The 19892-nt window shown below is 41.0% G+C and overlaps 2 protein-coding genes across 2 annotated transcripts in view; one reads left to right on the top strand and one right to left on the bottom strand.

Annotated features, from left to right (window-relative positions):
• The window catches only part of LOC103191862 (deoxynucleoside triphosphate triphosphohydrolase SAMHD1), a 70408-nt gene extending 62936 nt beyond the window's left edge, over positions 1–7472 (top strand). The window contains 2 exon segments of the mRNA XM_042783606.1: positions 6606–6712; positions 7427–7472. Of these exon segments, the coding sequence (XP_042639540.1) occupies positions 6606–6712; positions 7427–7472 (153 nt within the window).
• A 6757-nt stretch (positions 7473–14229) lies between these two features.
• The window catches only part of TLDC2 (TBC/LysM-associated domain containing 2), a 22167-nt gene continuing 16504 nt past the window's right edge, over positions 14230–19892 (bottom strand). The window contains exons 5-6 of the mRNA XM_007934640.2: positions 15247–15320; positions 14230–14365 (exon numbers count right to left, since the gene is read on the bottom strand). Of these exons, the coding sequence (XP_007932831.1) occupies positions 14230–14365; positions 15247–15320 (210 nt within the window). The remainder of the gene's footprint in view (positions 14366–15246; positions 15321–19892) is intronic.

Here is a 19892-nt window from a genome sequence, read left to right as displayed (position 1 = left end):
TCCTTCTGCCTAGTCCGCCATCTTGCTTGAGTTATTTTTTTGTATATGATGAGAAATATGGATCCTGTTTCATTTTCTAAGAAACAGATATCCAGTTTTACCAGCACCATTTGTTAAAGAGACTATAACTCTATCCCATTAATGAGTTTCAGCCCTCTGACAAAGATCAACTGACCACATTTGGATGGATTTACTTCTGGGTTCTCAGTTCTGTTCCATTGGTCTATATGTCTATCACCATACCAACATTAGGCTGTTTTGACTACTGTGGTTGTATAGTAGGTTTTGAGATGAGAGAATGTGAAGCCTCCTACTTTGTTCTTCTTTAGTAGTGCTTTGCTTATCCAGGGTCTCTTTCCTTTTCATATAAAGTTGGTGATTAGTTTTTCCATCTCGTTAAAGAATGATGATGGAATCTGGATTGGGATTGCACCATGCCTGTAGATTATTTTGGGTAGTATTGTCATTTTTACAATGTCATTCTTACAAAGTCTTCCTACCCATGAGCATGGTATATTCTTCCATTTATGTAGCTCTCTTTTAGTTTCTTGTAGTTTACAAAACACTAGTTTTGTAGTTTTCTTTGTGTAAGTCTTTTGTATCTCTGGTTAGGTTTATTCATATGTATTTTATCTTTTTGTTGTTGTTAGGTGCCATCAAGATGGCTCTGACTCACAGCCACTCTATATACAACAGAATGAAACGCTGCCCGGTCCTGCACCAGCCTCATAATCCCTGCTATACCTGAGCCCATCATTGCAGCCACTGTGTCAATATATCTCATTGAGGGTCTTCTCCTTTTGTGCTGACCCTCCACTTTACCATGCACGATATCCTTCTCCAGGGAATGGTCCCTTCTGACAACATGACCAAAATAGGTCAAACGAAATCTAGCCATTCTCTCTTCCAAGGAGCGTTCTGGCTGCACTTCTTCTAGGACAGACTTGTTCATTCTTCTGGAAGTCCATGGTACTTTCAGTATTCTTTGACAACACCATAACACAAAAGCATTCCCATTCTTCTCAATGTTATTCATAACTTGTTAGATCCACAAAGTTGAATGCTTTTACATAGTCCATAAAGCACAAGTAAACATTTTTCTGGTATTCTTTGCTTTCAGGCAAGATCCATCTGACATCAGCAATAATATCCCTCGTTACACATCCTCTTCTGATTCCAGCTTGCATTTCTGGAAGTTCTCTGTCAATATACTGTTGCAACCATTTTTTAATTATCTTCAGCAAGATTTTACTTACATGCAACATTTATGATATTGTTCGATAATTTTCACATTCTGTGGGATCAGCTTTCTTTGGGATGAATACAAATATGGATCTCTTCTAGTCAGTTGGCCAGGTAGCTGTCTTCCAAATTTCTTGGCATAGATGGGTAAGTACCTTTAGTGCAGCATCTGTTTGTTGAAATATCTCTGTGGGTATTTCATCAATTCCTGGAGCCTTGTTTATTCCCAATACCTTCAGTGCAGTTTCAACTTCTTCCTTCAATACCATTGGTTCTTGATGATATGCCACCTTCTTCTTGACCAGTTCTTTTTAGTACAGTGACTCTGTGTATTCTTTCCATTGTCTTTTGATGTTTCCTGCATCATTCAATATTTTGCCCATAGAATCTTTCAATATTACAACTTGAGGCTTGAATTTTCTCTTCACTTCTTTCTGCTTGAGAAATGCTGAGTGTGTTCTTCCTTTTTGGTTTTCTAACTCCAAGTCTTTGCACATTTAATTGTAATAATAGACTTTGTCTTCTTGAACTGCTCTTTGAAATCTGTTCACCTCTTTTATCTTGTCATTTTTTCCATTTGCTTTAGCTACTCTCCATTCAAGAGTAAGTTTCAGAGTCTCTTCTGCCATCCATTTTGGTTTTTTCTTCTTATTAAATGACCTTTTGAATTCTTCATGTGTGATGTTCCTGATGTCATCCCACAATTCATCTGGTTTTCAGTCATTGGTGTTCGGTGCATCAAATCTATTTCAGATGGTCTCTGAATTCAAGTGGGATATAGTCAAGGTCATATTTTGGCTCTCATGGACTTGTTTTAATTGTCTTCATCTTCAGCTTGAACTTACATATGAGCAGTTGATGGTCTGTTCCACAGTCAGCTCCTGGCTTTGTTTTGGCTGGAGATATTGAGCTGCTCCATCGCCTCTTTCCAGAGATGTAGTCGATCTGATTCCTGAATATTTCATCTGGCAAGGTCTACATGTATAGCCACCGTTTATGATGTTGAAAAAAGGTATTTGCGATGAATAAGTCATTGCTTTTGCAAAATTCTATCACATGATCTCTGGCATCATTTCTATTACCAAGACCATATTTTTCAACTACCAGTGATTCTTCTTTGTTTCCAACTTTTGCATTCCAATCACCAGTAATAATCAATACATCTTAATTGCATATTTGGCCAATTTTAGACTGCAGAAGTTTGTAAAAATGTTCAGTTTCCTCATCTTGCAATATTCTTTGTGATGATGTGACTAACACTACTTGTCTGTCAGTTTGTTGTACTGTGATGGCTTGCATGTTACTATGAGGCTGGAGGCCACGCCACTGCTATTTTAAGTATCAGCAGAGTCACCCTTGGTGGACAGTTTTCAGCAGAGCTTCCAGAGTAAGACAGACTCAGAAGAAGGAAGGGGCCATCTACTTTTCAAAGTATTGGTTTGGCTAGTGAAAACCTTATGAATAGCAATGAAACACTCTCTGATATATTACTGGAAAACTTTATGAATAGCCCTGAAACATTGTCTGATAAAGTGTCAGAAAATGAGCCCCTCAGGTCAGAAATCACTCAAAATATGACTGGGGAAGAGCTGTCTCCTCAAAATAGAGTCAGCCTTAATGACGTGGCTGGAGTAAAGCTTTTGGGACCTCCATTTGCTGATGTGGCATGACTCAAAATGGGAAGAATCAGCTTGAAACATCCATTAATAATCGGAATGTGAAATGTATGAAGTATGAGTCTAGGAAAATTGGAACTTGTCAAAAATGAAATAGAATGCATAAAGATCAATATCCTAGGCATTAGTGAGCTGAAATGGACTGGTTTGGGCCATTTTGAATCAGACAATATAATCTACTATGCTGGGAATGACAAACTATTGTAAATGGTATTATTTTCCTTACTTCCTTTTCAGAGTTCTCTTTGTTGATGTGGAAGAATCCAACTCATTTTTGATCTTGTATCCTGCCATTTTGCTGAATATTTCAATTATTTCCAGTAGTTTTCTTGTTGAGTCTCCGGAATTTTCTATGTATAGCATCATATCATCCGCAAATAGCCATAACTATTCTTCTTCCTTACCAACTTGGGTACCTTTTAGTCTCTTTCTTGCCTTATTGCCCTGGGTAGGACTTCAGTACAATGTTGAATAGAAGTGGTGATAGAGGGCATCTTTGTCTTGTACCTGATCTCAAGGGGAATACTTTCGGTCTCTCTCCATTGAGAATAATGCTGGCCATTCATTTAGCATACATGCCCTTAAGGTTGGGCAATCTACTTCCGTAGTGATACCATCCCAGAAACCCAAAGAGGGGTCGCTACGAGTTGGGTATGACTCGACGGCAGTGAGTTAGTTTTTATGTTGAGGGATTTCCCTTTTATCCCTATTTTGCTGAGAGTTTTGATCAGGAATGGGTGTTGGGTTTTATCTAAATGCTTTTTCTGCATCTACTGATATGATCATGTGGCTCTTTTCCTTCATTTTATTATTTAGTGCTTTATTAATGTTGATTGCTTTTTCTAATGTGGACCCATCCTTGCATACCTGGTATGAAAATCCCACTTTGTCGTCACTCTGATTTTTTGTTTTGTTTTAATATATCCAGGCATCAGGGCTAGCATGTTTCTCTGGTCACTAGTTTGGCAGCACTGGAATGCTCACCACCTGACTTCAGGTGGATTTGGTAGCAGGTGGGAATTTGGGCATCTCTAATCACTGATCTTGCAGAGCAGCTGAGGGCAGCCTGGGTGGGTGTTGGCTGCTGTCTGTCATGGATCAGGTGGTGCTGGAGTGAGTGGTGGAGCTCGCCCAGTGGGTGGGGCAGCAGATGTAGTGGGTATGGCTGAGTAGGGTCAATGATAGGAAAAAAGGGGGAATGGGAAGATGAAAAAAAACAAGAATGTGGGAAGAAAAGAGAACTAAGAAGAAAGAAAAGAAAAACAAATGCAGCACATTATTAGTACAAATGCTAGCCACCAAACGTGGCCATGTTGGAAATGTGGCACTTGCTCCATACTGTCAGTTAAGGAAGGGTCAGAAGCAGTCCACCTGAACACAGAGGTGGGGCAGGCCAAGGCACTTGCTCAGCCAGATCAAAAAAAGAAGAAAAAGGTGGGGGAAGTGGGAGGAAAAAAAAAGAAAAAAGAAATAACAATAAGGGTAAAGAATGGAGAACTGAGAAGGGAAAAAAGTGAAAGAGAGAGAGAAAAAAAAAAAAATGGACGCAAGTGTTACCCACCAAACACAGCTGCAGCAGGAATAGGGAGCTCACTCCAGGAGGGCACACATGGGAACAGAAAGAAAAAGAAAGGGGGTGAGAATGAAGAGGAAGAAAAAGTAAGAAGAGGAGAACAAGGGGGATAAGAGGGGAGAATAAGAAGAAGGAAAGAAATAAAAGCGCAGTACTGGTGGAATCATGCTGCTCAGGAATGTAGCACTCACTCCACAAGAGCATGCCTCTCCAACCAGGGAGGGCCCGGGTGGGTGCGCTAACCCTGTGGGCAGTGGACTTGCTCTTCAGGATCTAAAAGGAAAAGGGCAAGGGAAGACAACAGGAAGAAAGGAAAAGAACAGGTGAGGGGAGACAGTAAAACTAATCAGAAAGATAAAGAAAAAGGGCACAGCACTGGCAGTGGGGGCAGTTTGAGTGGCTGCTGTGTGGGTGGGGGTGGGAAGGGCCATGCCTCTGATGACCAGGAGGATTGGACAAGGTAAGGAGGGATGTCACACTTCTCTGGTTGCCCAGTCACTGATGTGGGTGCTGGTGCAGTCCTGGGCAAGGGGAGCCAGTTATCTAGTTCCTGCTCTGGTTGCAATGCTGCCAGCAATAATTCAAAACGGCCACACTGTGCCAGTCGGCTCCTCGTTCACTATTTTCATTCAGTCTCTTCTCGCATCAGTATTTGTTCTTTATTTTTCTTTTGAAGCTCTGGGATTCAGAATTGTCATCTATAGCTGTTTCCCTTGTTTTCTCAAGTCTTTGTTATAGAGGGTCTGGATGGTGTTCCTGCCTAGTCCACCATCTTGGATCCTCTTCTCTTTGGTTGACTCTTTTAACAAATGTAATTACAATAAAATCTGTGAGAGCCAGAACTCAGCAGGACTGCTTTGATTTTCCAAGTCTTGTAAATCTTCCAACTTTAATAGAGTGCTTACCACTTTATTGTCATTCTCTGTTCTAATTCCTACCTCATAAACACACAGTGAATTTTCTTTCTCTGAAAAGATTCTGCCTTTCACGGGTTCCAACTTTTGCAGGTTTTGTTGTATTTGGTCAATCTCAATCTAGGCCACGTGGTCTGTGGGATTTAAACTATAAAAGAAATTTCTCTGTTGTATCTGTAGTGCCCAGAACAGTGTCTATCACTTAGTGTGTGTTGAATGTACAAATACTTTCTTTTATTCCAGATTTTAAAACATGCATCAGAGTTATTTTTAATACACTATGCCCACCAGCCACTCCTTGGAAGGAAGGTTGGGCAATCTACTTCTGTAGTGATACTGCCTCGGGAACCCAAGGAGGGGTCGCTATGAGTCGTGTCTGACTTGATAGCACATAACAACAACAACACTACATGTGCCACCTTAAGGAGCTCTGGTGGTGTAGTACCTAAGGCATTTGACTGCTAACTAGAAGGTTGGAGGTTCAAACCCACCAGCCACTCTGCAGGAGGCAAACTGGGCAATCTACTTCTGTAAAGATTTACCACCTTAGAAGCCCAAAGTGTGTCACTATGAGTCAGAATCAACTCAATGGCAGTGAGTTTGGCTTTTTTTTTTTTTTTTGATCCACCTTAATAGTGTACTTGCTTCTGAACCTCCAGAGAAATCTTTCTTTTGCTCCTTTTCTTGTGATGCCTCTCCACCCTGAACTCAATTCATGGTTATTATGTAAGTGATAACTTATCTATTTCTTCTATTAAGATTATCAACATGGATTATGGAATGGAAGACAAAAATCCTGTTGATCATGTTCACTTCTATTATAAGAATGATCCCAACAAAGCAATTAGGATTGCCAAAGATCAGGTGAGTGTCTACTTAGGTAAAATAAATATACTTTAGTGACATTTGGCAAATCATTACAGTAAATGTGTATATTATATGCTGGTAAGGTTCTGAACTCAGTGTGTAAGGGGGAAAAGAAGACATATCTTTAAGTTAAACCTGATTTTGTGTAGAATTGACTATCTTAAGAACCAGTTTTTACTGTTTACTAAACATGAATGAAAACAGTTTTAATTTTTTTTTTAATTTGGCTCTGTTCTGGTTTTACTTCCTCATCTGTGACTGAACCAGGAAGAACTGGTTCAGAGAGCCCTGGTGAATTCAGGGTGACAGTAAAATCTTTTCTTCCTTAAAAAGGTTTCACAGCTTCTGCCTGAGAGATTTGCCGAGCAGCTGATTCGAGTGTACTGTAAGAAGACGGACAAGAAGAGTTTGTATGCTGCACAACAACATTTTGTTCAGTGGTGCTTAACCAGAGGTTTCACTAACTCATAGGTGGGTAGTCACTGTTCACATACTTTTCACAATATTTTATTTGAAAGTAAAACCCGAAAGAGACCCATTATACCCTCTGAGAAGTTCTCATTAAATTATAGTCGTTTAGTTATGGCTTTGAAAATGAAATCTTTCATTTTAAACTTTCCTTTTAAAATGTCAGAATCTGTGTCAGCCAGTGGTTTCTTCCTACACCAGTTGAGAGTGGGTGCTTTGTTTATCGTTATTGTTCTAATAATAAAAGATAAAAACAGTGAACATGTGAATAGTACTTTATAATGTTCTCACCATTGTCTCACCTAGTCCACCCTGTGGCCCTGGGAGATAGGAAATGCTTTCCTAGTATAGTTTCTCCTTCTTTTAGAGACCATAACTGGAGCTGAGTAAACTTTTTCAAACTTAGTGTTTCCAGATGTGCTTATTTTGGTATATTAGTACACTATTTAAATTCTCTACTAATAAGAGAATTGAGCAAAAGAGGAACCGAGCTGTAATTACCAACCTCACAGAGAATGTTGTTAAAATTATACCTTATTGATTTGCATGTAGTAGCTGCCTGGCACAAAGAAACTGACTAATCAATGTTTGTTGACTGACAGAGTGTAGTAGGCAGGCAGATGGGAAGAAGCATTCTGTTCCTAGTCTAGTACTCTCCCTCGTAAACCCCCTGGTTGCCTTTTTAGGCATGTGTCCGTGCTGAAGGGAACACAAAGGAAAAGTCAGACATGAACTGCCCAATAAGTTGGTAGTTTATCAATTGCCAGAGGGAACACTACAAGTAAGTTGTAATAGGATTCAGAGTTGGGGGAATTGTCAGAAAAGCATTGTGATGGAGGGAAGATTCTACTAGATCCAGAAAGCTCGATTATGTCTTGGTCCATAGCAGGGAGACGGATGGACATTTTTGGCAATGAGAGCAGCACAAAGGCATGAAACTGGAACAAGTTGACTGTGTTTAGGGCACCATGAGGAAACCAGTCTGACCAGATTTGGAAATTCTTATTGTTGAATGGTGAGGGGCTAAATAGGAAAAATAGACTAGATTATGGAGAATCTTTGATAATCAGCTAAGAAAGGATTTTTTTGCCCCCCTATCAGCAGTGGGAAAAGAGCTCTGGTAGCATAATGGGTAAGGCATATGGCTGCTAACCCAGAAGTTTGGTGGTTCAGACCCACCAGCTGCTCCACAAGAGGAAGATGAGGCAAACTACTTCCATAAAGATTTACAGCCTTAGATACCCAACAAGGGTTGCTATGATTGGAATCAAATTGATGGCAGTGAGTTGTTTTTTTGTTTTTTTTTTAAATAGACAGTAGGGAGGGAATCATTGAGAGTATTCAGGACTTAGCCTGCTACATAATTATAGATTACTTGTGTGTTTAAGGTCCCTGGGTAGTACAAACTATTAACTTAAAGGTTGGAGGTTCTATTCCCCCTGCCAGCTGTACTGCAGAAGAAATGCCTGGCATTCTGCTTCTGCAAAGATTACAGCCAAGAAAATCATATGGAATAGCTCTACTCTGTAACACATGATGTCACCATGAGTCAGAATCAGCTTGGCAGCCATGGGTTTGGTTTTGGGTTTTTCTTTGTGTGTTTGTTATCTCCCACTAGAGTGAGATCCATGGGAATAAAGGACTATGAGGTAATGTAACACCTAAAGAAACTAAACCAAACTCTAGTTGCAAATGGCTTGGAACTTGGAGATAGTGGAAGCAGAGAGACAAGAGGCTATTAAAGTTATCAGCAATGTGGTGATAACTGCCTGAAATTAGGTAAATCTTATCAGTAACAAGTATATTTACCAGGTCCTGTGTTAGAGAAAAGGGATATAACAATGGGAAGGGGACTGAGGCATTATTCATAGAGTTACAAACAAAGAATAATTGGCAGCCATTGAAGTGTTTTAAGCAGGGAAAGTTTGCATTTACAAAATTCACTAGAGTTCAGATTAGAATAGGTAGACATAGAGATGAGTTTGAAGATAAATATTGTTGACTTTGAAATAGATGGGTCTTCCAAGTTAGGCTATCATGGCAATTGAGTGGCTGTATCAGTCAAATCCAGTCAGGAAAACAGAACCTGTGCCAGGTTGTTCAACCGAAGAAATTGAATATGGGGAATGAGATACTAAGCTTTTCACAGAGCTAAATGAGCAAACAGAGGACAGGGAGGCAATAGCATGAAGCTGCTACCACCTTTAGAATAGGTGGGACCAGGGAGGAGATGTGATTCCTGCAGCTGGGGCCACCTGCAGAAGCTAGAGTCACAGAAGAGTCAAAACCACTGCTGTCTGACTAAAATGGGTAGGGAGAGATATGCTGGCTTTTCTGCTGTCCTCTTGCATTATTAGTGCTTCCCATTGGAAGTCAGTAAGGTTGGGAGCCAGGAAATACAGTTTGCAAGACAGGTCCTGAGATATAGAGTAGAGCAGAGGAAGGGTAGAAAATGGATCTAACCACAGAGAGTCAAATGAGGTGGACAGTATCCTACCACAAATATTATTTTCTTAGTATAATACAAGCTCTCAAGGATCCATATCCACATATATCCTAAGAGAATCTAGCTACAACTTCAAGAACAGTGAGATCGAGTGAGGTTTTAGAAGGCTTCTGCTTTCTGGTCATGGTGTCACTTAACCTTGAGGCCATCCCTCACTTTGGGTGGAGGAGCTCATTTGGCTGGTGATTACTGCTGATGGGGCCATGGTTATAGCTTTGATTTCAAAGAAAAATACAAGTTCTACAGGTACATACTGTCATTCCCCTTTTTTTCGCCATCTTGTAGACCAGGCAGGAAAGGAGCAGAATTCCAGTATAGTCCTTGCTCCTCGAAAAGCAGGTCAGAGTCATGTTCTGTGAAAGGGTATGAAGGCTGAAGGCTTAAAACTGGGCAGTGTTAGTTACAGTGTATTAGTACTGTCTTAGTACTGTTACATCCCCTGGCAGTTGCTTCCAACCATCTTTGAAAAGAAGAGGTCTGAGGGCTTTTGCCATGAACGCTCTTACCTGCTTAAGACATGGTGGTTCTAATTTGACCCAAACACTGGACATATATATGATTTGGTTTTTTTCAAGAATAAGAACAGACAAGGGGATACTGCAAAGGAAAGGTGTGCGTCTGGGTTCTATTCTTCCATCATATATATTATACCTGTATTGCTGAGCAAATAATCCGAGAAGCTGATCTATATGAAGGAGAATGAGGCATCAGGATTGGAGGAAGACTCATAAACAACCTGCAATACACAGATGACACAACCTTACTGGCTGAAAGTGAAGAAGACTTGAAGCACTTACTTATTAAGATCAAAGACTATGGCCTTCAGCATGGATTACATCTCAACATAAAGAAAAAAACAATCCTCACAACTAGACCATAAACAACTTCATGACAAAGGGAGAAAAGATTGAAGTTGTCAAGGATCTCATTTTACTTGGATCCACAATCAACACTCATGGAAGCAGCATTCAAGAAATCAAACGATGTGTTGCATTCAGCAAATCCGCTGCAAAAGACCTCTCTAAAGTGTTCAAAAGCAGAGATGTCACTTTGAGGACTAAAGTGCACCTTACCTAAGCAATAGTATTTTCACTTGCCTCACGTGCATGGGAAAACTGAATAAAGAATAAGGAAGACTGAAGCAGAATTGACTCATTAGAATTAGGATGTTGGTTAAGAATATCAAATATACTATGCATGGACTGTGAGAAGAATGAACAAATCTATCTTGGAAGAAGTAGAGCCAAAAAGCTGCTTAGAAGTGAGGATGCCAAGACTTGCCTCACACACCTTGGATGTGTTATCAGAAGGGACCAATCCCTGGAGAAAGACAACATGCTTGGTAGAGTAGAGGCTCAATGAAAAAGAGTAAGACTTTGAATGATATGGAGTATCACAGTGGCTGCAACGGTGAGTTCAACTGTAGTAACTATTGGGAGGTTAGTGCAGGAGCAGGCAGTGTTTTACCCTGTTGTGTACAGGGTTGCTGTTAGTCAGAACCAACTTGATAGCACCTAAACAACATGTGTAACATCTAGAAGCAAACTATCTGTAGGAAGAGGACACGTGTACCTCAGACCTTCACTGGGAAATAAATGATGTAATTGACTTTTCTCTCTTTCCTGCTTTTCTCTCTCTTCCTTTTAGAACAGTGCTGGTGTGGCCCAACACACAGCACTTTGAAAATGGAAGTGGAATTGAACAGATATATCCCAGAGTTTGACTTGCCACCAAGAAGCATCCAAACCCAGAGTCCAGCTTTTTAAGGATTGACCTGTGTGGATGTGACCAAAGGCTCTCTCTCCCCAACACAATTAATTTAGGCAATTAAGTCAGAGTCCCACAAATTTAATTACAAGGAGGGCTGTTTTAAATGTACACACACACTGGAGCTAAGTCAATTTTCATTCACACATATAGGCAAATCTTGCTATACATGCTGTGGAGAGTATAGCCTTGCCTATTTTTAATATTAATTAAAGCCTTTCTAAAAATAAATAAAACCTTTCCCCTTTAGTACTCTATTTTCTTAGAATAACAACTCTTTTACATACTCTGAACTCTTAAGACAAATGATTATGTTTTTAAATATTTGGAAATGAGGCAAGAGTACACATTGGAATTGGAAACTGAAATCATTGTGAACAGCCTTGGTTAAAAACAAAACAGATTCCTAACCCCCTAAATGTGAGACTAGCCCTCAGTAAGTCATCTAAATAAAGGTAAGTAAAAGACACCTTCCCTGGCCCTTTTAACCCCTTATGCACTGCCAGGGTGGGGTAAATAGTAGGAGATGAGGTCTGGGAGTGAGCTCTAGCTCTTGGGTGAGAGGCCTGATTACGGTTTTCAGGAGATCTTCAAGCTCTGGGCTCCTCTATAAGTGGAACATTAAACCACCTTTCATAGCCCCAGTAGCAGAGGGATCCCCAAAACTTGACTGCTCCCTAAGTCAGTTGTGGTTCCAGACCCAGGCAATTTCTCTCTGATTATTCTCACTGCCCAGGTTCCTAGGGCCTTACCTCTTCCCAACCTCCCCCTGACCTCCTTCTGTAACTCCCTTATGAGTGGATCAGATGTCATGACAAGAACCTTCTTTAGGGCCTGCTCAGAAATAGGGCTTCATAAAGTGCCCTTTCATTGCATTTTATGGGAGTCAGAGCAAAGACTGCAGTGCCATGCTGAGGTAAGTGTTTACCCAGTGAACTCCAGGTTCCTGTCTGTGTCTTTATTTTCCCAGCACTTTCTCTTTGCCTCCAGCAGTGGAGTGAGCACCACCATGGTTGAGGGGTGCTTCTGTGCCCAGGGAATCCCTTACATCCCCCGTTCTACAGAAGTTCACGAAGAACAAAGTCTGTAGTTAAAGTCCAAACTGGTGATGTTCAGAGAGTGGGTTCTGAAGATGCACAATAGTGGGGGATGGAAACCATAGGCCCTTAACATCTTATCCTTTGACATGCCCTTGACAAAAACCTCCTGATAGGCTAGGAGTGAGGAAGCATCCAGCTCAAGCTGGAAGAACTCAGACAGCAGGTGAGCCATGGAGTGTTGGGAGTGCTCTCACCTTCCACTGTATAATCGGGTTCTGTTCTGTGGACACCAGAATGGAAGTATCTGAAGTGTCTGACATCTTGCCCTTCCCATTCCCTCATGAGACAACTAAGACTTAACCATAATCCATAGGAAAATATTGAAAATATTGAAACCCTTCACCCCCAACCCCATTGTGATGCTGCACAGATGGGACATGGTTCCCGTGTGGGCTCAGAAGCACAAGTGAGGTTTGCCAAGGTACTGGGTACTGGTGTCATATCTGTCCTAGGCAAGGCTCTCTAAAACATCCAGGGGGAGAGCTGCAGGTCTCAGACTTTGTGTGCCCACACCCAAAATTATCATAGTGATCCCTTCTTGGGTGTCTGAGGTGGTATCACTATGGAAGTAGATTGCCCAATCTTCCTTCCAAGGAGTGGCTGGTGGGTTTAAACTGCCAGCCTTCTGGTTAGGAGTCAAATGCCTTAGGTGCTATGGCATCAGAACTCCTTAATATTCTTTGGTGCTAAGATTGCTTTGTTTTTGCATATCCTACCTTTAAATCATTGTGGTTTACTCTGAATTTTTAGGCCCAATCTTGTATCATTGTGCTATCTGAGAAACAACTTGAATCTATTTTGTCTCTCTTGTTTCTTCTAAGGCAGCTGCAGTTTATACTCTTTGCAACTATTTTAATGATGAGGACCATATCATTTACAAGGTTAAATTTTTCTTAAGAAACATCTTTGCTATTTGTATAAATAGGGAAACTTCAGCAGCTTAGCCTCTAGAGTTGCTGAACATTGTCACCTTCAGAATGTAAAAAGAACTGCAAGTTAAAACGACTGGTTACTTTAATGGGGTGAGGGAAACAGCTGTAATAAAGCTTCCTGAATGTATCTCCATCTTGAAACCAGAAGTGTTCTTAACAACTCTCTCACACTGTGTTTTGTGCCCAGTTTTGACCCTTTTGAGCAAAGGAAATGAAGGTTGTGTAGGAATCTGCCCATATGTTTATGAGTACTCAACACTATTTGGTCTGTGAGACGGAATGATATTTAACTGGGTTCATGGTATTCAGTTTTCCTTCAATAGCTGGCAAGTGATGGCATAATAAGGAATCCTTTCCTTTTGGCAGGGGGCAAACACTTGCAGGGGAAGGGACACGGACCTTGTTTTCTGAGCTACATTTGTGCCAGAAAACTTACTCCTCCCTTCCTGTTAACCTCCCCGAGGTTCCCATCGACAGAGGTTTCAGGTTCTTTATCCAGATGTGCACCTTGCTCATTTGCTGTTTTCACATCTTCCTCATGAAATTAAATGAGCTCATGGGTTTGCAAGCACCGGGCACACTGATGACGGACAGACAGCCCCAATGTCCTAGAAAACACAACAGGAACGATGCTAATAGAGTCTTTATTAGTTTGGTTGAGCCCAGATTTCTGTGCATTGTCAATTCTCTGTAAGCAAAAATAATTTCCAAAATGTATACAGAATAGACTCCCATTTTTGTAAGAGAAAATAAATATATCTCCATGGGGAATTGTCTGGAAGGATATATTTGAAAATATTAGTGTTTTAGGGGCAGTGATTAAATTGTAGGCTTTTCGTGTATTTATTTATTTTATGTCTTCTGAGTTTTCTACAATAAGCATGCATTCTATAATTTCTCAAAAGATGGTTTTCATTCAGAGCTCTGTGGCTCTTGGTTGAGGTGTGAGTACCTTTACTCCTCCAGAATCCGTTTTCTTGGATAGAAATGCCTGCCTCCGTTGCAGTCGTTAGTCCCCAGGTCACAGCGGAACTGGTGAACAGCCACAGTCAGTGCTAGGATGCTTCACCATCCAGGTTTCCAACAGAATAGGCTGCCTCAGCAGGCTGTGAGGCAGGCCTGGAGGGTATCCATGAACAGGTCTAATACCTTTTAGCACAGGAAGCTGTCGCACCCCCGGGACATCAGCTCAGTACCCAGGCCTCCAGCTCCTTGATGCAGAACTGCTCCTGCCGAGCCAGCACCTCATTGTTGAAGGTCGCACAGGGATGGCTTCCCCCATGATACAAGTCTCCGTCCAACCACAGCCCAAACTGGCCACTGAGGAGAAGAGGAAAATATCGCATGGCTCGCTCCCAGGTGTTGAGACCTTTCAACTCTGTCATGACTGCCGCCTACTTTTACCAGTCTCAGCTGCCCTAAAACTGATTCACCCTGAACTGTGGGGGACTCACCATAATGTTCCTTACAGGGTTGAGGGTTTAGAGATTTTGCTGTTGTTGTTAACAGTTAAATGATTTCAACAAATGGTGCAATCATCACCACAAACCAGTTTTTTTTCAGACAGCATTTCTTAACCAAAGCAAAGAGCCTCAGGTGTGGGCTCTGAGAGCCCTAAACACCAGCGATCATTCTAAACCCCTCATTTGACCGAAAAGCTAGGCTGGAGTCAGGAAGTGAATTACTTACTGCAAATCAGCAATCAAGCTGCCTTTCACTGGGAGCTTTTCAGGTAGTTGGGAGAGCCAAGAACTTGCCCGGTACTAATCAAGCAATGCTTTCATCTTTACCCTCAGGGAAGACTTAAGTCTCTCTGAATTTGAAGGTCACCCCAGGGGTGAGACTAATCTTTTCATCCTAACTCACTCCACCTCCACAAGCACACACACAAAGGCAAGATTTTGGGGCAGATGCCTGGTAAACTTGAAATTATCCCATTACCTTTTAGCTTTGTCCATCCTTGAGGAATTCCATTCCCAAAATTACATAAATTCAGATTAAGTTGTCAGCAACTGTAAACACTTTGGTGGGAGAGTTAATGCCATCCTTTCCCCTCAGTGCTGACTAGCAGCACAGCCTGAAAGTTAACCAACAGCTTCCCCATTTTGCCGGAGGCTGCCTCCTTCAGCAGGTTGGGAGAAGGGAAGGGACTAGAACACAGACCACCTCAAGTCTCGCGGAGGCCTAAGACACATACATACCTGCCACTGCCCATCATCAGTGAATCCAAGTCTCCTTTTACAAAGAAAGAATTGCTTCCTGTCCACTTAAAGACCTAAGAAGGTAAGAAAAGGCTCAGGTTACAGGGTGAATCTGGCCCTTGAAGTTTGACTACCATTTACCACCGCTTGGTGGCAGCGTTGTAGCAAGAACAGAGCATCCAGGCCTTAACTAAGCCTCAAATGGTTCTCAGAGCCCACTGGATGCCTCACTTTCCTCCTTTCAGTCCCTATGGAGTTCACTGCAAGCCCTCCAGTCTGAAGTATAGAAGCCCTGTAGTTCTAGGGATAGACCAAAAACTTCAGAGGATTCCTGTTTCCCAAGGTGAAGAGAGGAGAGGAAAAGGTCTATTAGGACTAATTTGGCCATTAACAAGCATGTCCTCATCTCTCACTGAATGTAACACAAAGCTGGCCAGCTCTCACATCCAGTTGGCCAGCAAGTTCTCTGGGTTCTACCACCAAAGATATATCCTGGCTACCACCGTTTCTTCGGAAGGAAGATGGGGCAATCTACTTATGTAGCGATACTGCCTCGGAAACCCAAGGAGGGGTCGCTATGAGTCGGGTCCGACTCCACTGCACATAACAACACCACCACCATTTCTGCCCTGTCCATTTCTGCCCGTTCAGACCTCCCAATCCAAGTGCTAATCACTCCCTGTCTGTATTGTTGTTCTGTGCCATCGAGTGGGACCCGACTCGTAGCAACCCCTCCTTGGCTTTCCGAGGCAGTATCACTACGGAAGTAGATTGCCCAACCTTCCTTCTGAGGAGTGGCTGATGGGTCTGTCTGTATACAGCCTCCTAACTAATCTTATTCCACTGTCTCTTACTCCAGCTCATTACCATACTACAATCTAAATCAGAATCAGAACATATTACTCCTCTGCCTAAAGCCTTCCAATGGATTCCCAATGGTATGAGATCCAACTTCTTACTATAACTAACAAAACCTGCCAGCATTTCTAATTTCTTCTGCCCCTTATTTACTTCAGCTGCAATGGTCTTTCTGAACTTGGATCACCCAAAGCTCATTCCTGCTTTAGACCTTCACCCACACTGATCCATCTGCCCAGAATACTCTTCCCACGGATCCTAAAATGACCAGCTATTCATCTTTCTGCCAAAGTATCCTCTTAAGTCAAATTCACGGGTTGGACTATCCTATCTAAAGTAGCCCTTCCATCCAGAATATGTTTTCTTTTCTTCAACATCTACCATTCCTTGAGATAACCTTATTTATGTCAGTGTGCCACTGTTTGTCCTACTAAAATGTAAGCTCCATAATGGCTGTCTCGATTCCTGGCTGTGTTCCTAGCACATGTAGGCACAGTGTATAAATATTTATTGAATTAACAAAATATATAAGAATCAAATTATACTTTAAAAGGAGTTTTAAAGAGCAACCAAAGTATAGTATATTATTGCCTATTATTAGTTGCAAAAATGCTGTGAGCAACTAACGGGTTTTCAACAACAGTGACTAACATATAGTAAACCCATGCCATCGAGTTGATTCTGACTCATAGTGACCCCCATTGGGTTTCCAAGGCAGTAAATCTTTACAGAAGTAGTTTGCGCCCCATCTTCCTTCTGTAATGGCTGGTGGATTTGAACTGCCAGCTTTCTGGTTAGCAGCCAAATGCATTAGGTACTATGCTATCAGAGTGCCTCCTAATATATGTTGTTGTTGTTGTTGTTTGCCGTCGAGTCGGCCCTGACTCATAGCGACCCCTCCTTGGGTTTCCGAGGCAATATCACTACGGAAGTAGGATTGCCCAACCTTCCTTCCGAGGAGTGGCTGGTGGGTTTGAACCGCCAGCCTTCTGATGAGCAGTCAAGTTCCTTAGGCACTATGCTACCAGAGCTCCTTCCTAATATATAGTAGATAGTATATCTATTATTAATAGATAGTAGATAAGTCCTAGAAAAGTTATAAAACACTCCTGAAAGAGATTAAAGAATATTTAAATAAATGAAAAGATGTTCCATGTTCATGGATTGTAAGACAATAATACTAATATGTCCATATTCCTCAAAGCAATCTACAGATTCAATGCAATCCTGATAGAAATTTCAACAATCTTTAAAGAAATTAAAAACCAATCCTCAACTTTATATGGAATGGCAAGAAGACCTGAATAGCTAAAGCAATGTTGAAAGAGAAGAACAAAGTAGGAGGACTCACACTTCCTGATTTAAAAATATAGTATACAGTTAGAGAAATAAAAACAGCCTGGTACTGGTATAACAACAGAACATAGACCAATGGAACAGAATTGAGAGTCAAGAAATACACCCACACATCTATGGTCAACTGAATTTTGACAAGAGTGCTAAGACCATTTGATGGGGAAATAATCTCTTCAATAAATCATGCTGGGAAAATTGCATTTCCATATGCAGAAAAATGAAACAGGATCCGTGCTTCACATCATATACACAAAAAAAAAAATTCAAAATGGATTAAGGGTCTAAATGTGCAAACTAAAGCCATAAAATGCTTAAAATGCAAGAGCAATGCTATCAGGTCTAGCTTTTAACCATGGATTATCTAGTATAATAACAAAAGCATAAACAGCAAAATACAAATAAATGGGAACTCAAAAATTAAAAACTTTTGTTCATCAAAAGACTTTATCAGAAAAAAATGAAAAGACAAGTTACTGATGGGGAGAATATCTTTGGAAACCATATATATCAGATAAGAATTTAGTAGTCAAAATATACCTAAAACATTGACAACTTGACAACAAAAAGACAGCCCAATCATAAAATGGACAAAGAACTTGAATAGACATTTAACCAAAGATGACATTCAGATGGCCACCAAATGCATCATAAGATGCTCAAGATGATTAGCTGTCAGAGAGATGCAAATCAAAACCACCACGATGAGATAGCATTACATTCCCACTAGAAGGACTAAAATTGAAAAAACAGGAAGTAACTATTGTTGGTGTGGATGTGGGCAAACTGGAACCCTATCCATTGCTGGTGGGAATGCAGTCATTGTGGAAAACTGTGGTGGTTCCTCAAAAAATTAAAAATAGAACTACTGTATAACCCAGCAGTTTTACTCCTAGGTATATACCCAAAAGACTTGGAAGCAGAGATTCAAACAGATACTTGCACACCAGGGTTCATTGCAGCACTATTCCAGTAGCCAAAAGGTGGAAATAACCCAAATGCCCAACAGATGAATGGATAGACAAAATTGTGATATTACATACATACAATGGAATAGTACTCAGCCAGAAAGAGAAATGAAGTCTTGATTCATGCTACAATATGGGAGGAGCGTGAAGACATTATGCTGAGTTAAATAAGTCAAGCACAAAAGGACAAATATGTGTGACTCCACTTCAATACAAAGACAAGAAAAGGCAAATACACAAAATTATTAGTAGTTACCAGGGGCAGAAGGGAGGGAGAAGAAGATTTTGCTTCTGGAATACTGAATGTTGGTTTATAATGATCAAAAAATTGCATTGATTGAAAAATGGAATTGACTTAGGGTAAGGTTGCACAACTGATAAATGTAATTGCTGTCAATAAGTTGTGTTGTTGTTGTTGTTGTTAAGTGCCGTCGAGTCGTTTCCGACTCATAGCGACCCCATGCACAGCAATAAGTTGTACACCTGTAAAAAAGGTGAGTTAGCAAAATTTGTGTGATAGATATATTTACAACAACAAAAGAGCAGCTAGCTGCTGAGGGTCCTTAAGTAAAACCAATCATCTCATGGGATTTGGTTCTTTGGTTTGGAGGTTTAGGGAAGGTTTCATGGAACATCCCAGTTCATTGCCTAATATTGTGTTTTGTTATTAGATGCCTTGTTATTAGATGCCACGGAGTCGGCTCCAACTCATAGTGACCCTATATATGACAGAATGAAACACTGCCTGGTCCAATATTGTGTTAAGTGCTTCTGCTCTACTTCCTACTTTGTTTGGTAGTGCCTGAGGTCTTAAAAACTTGCAAGCAGTCATCTAAGTCACAACAACTGGTCTCTAGTTGCCTGGAGCAACAGCAGGAGTGTCAGGAATTTTATTATTGTTGTTGTTAGGTGCCTTTGAGTCAGTTACAACTGATAGCAACCTTATATAACAGAATGGAACATTGCCTGGTGCTGCACTATCCTCACAATCCTTGCTATGTTTGAGCCCATTGTTGTAGCCACTGTATCCATCCATCTTGTTGAGGGTCTTCCTTTTCTCACTGACCCTCAGGGATAAGAAAAAAAAATTAAAAAAACACTGCCATCGAGTTGATTCGACTCATAGTGACCCCTCCTTGGGTTTCTGAGGCACTATCACTACAGAAGTAGATTGCCCCATCTTCCTTCCAAGGAGTGGCTGGTGGGTTTGCAGTATGGCTAGCAGTCAAATGCCTTACACACTTTGCCACTAGAGCTCCCACCCTCAGGAATAGAAGAAAATGAAATGTGTGGCTAATTGCCTTCATGAACAACTGCCTCTTTTGTCATGAGATCAGAAAAACTGGATAGTGCCTGGCTATCATTACTGAACTTTTTTTTTTTTTTGATTTGGGTGAAGATTTACAGAGTAAATTCACTTTTCATACAGCAGTTCACATATACTTTGTCTCATGTCATTGACCAAAA

This window comes from Orycteropus afer, unplaced genomic scaffold (genome assembly GCF_000298275.1).
Source record: "Orycteropus afer afer isolate SDZICR_OR568_19922 unplaced genomic scaffold, OryAfe1.0 scaffold00020, whole genome shotgun sequence".
NCBI lineage: Eukaryota > Metazoa > Chordata > Mammalia > Tubulidentata > Orycteropodidae > Orycteropus > Orycteropus afer.
The sequence above is the reverse complement of the archived record's forward strand: the minus strand, read 5'-3'. Positions and strand labels throughout refer to the sequence as shown.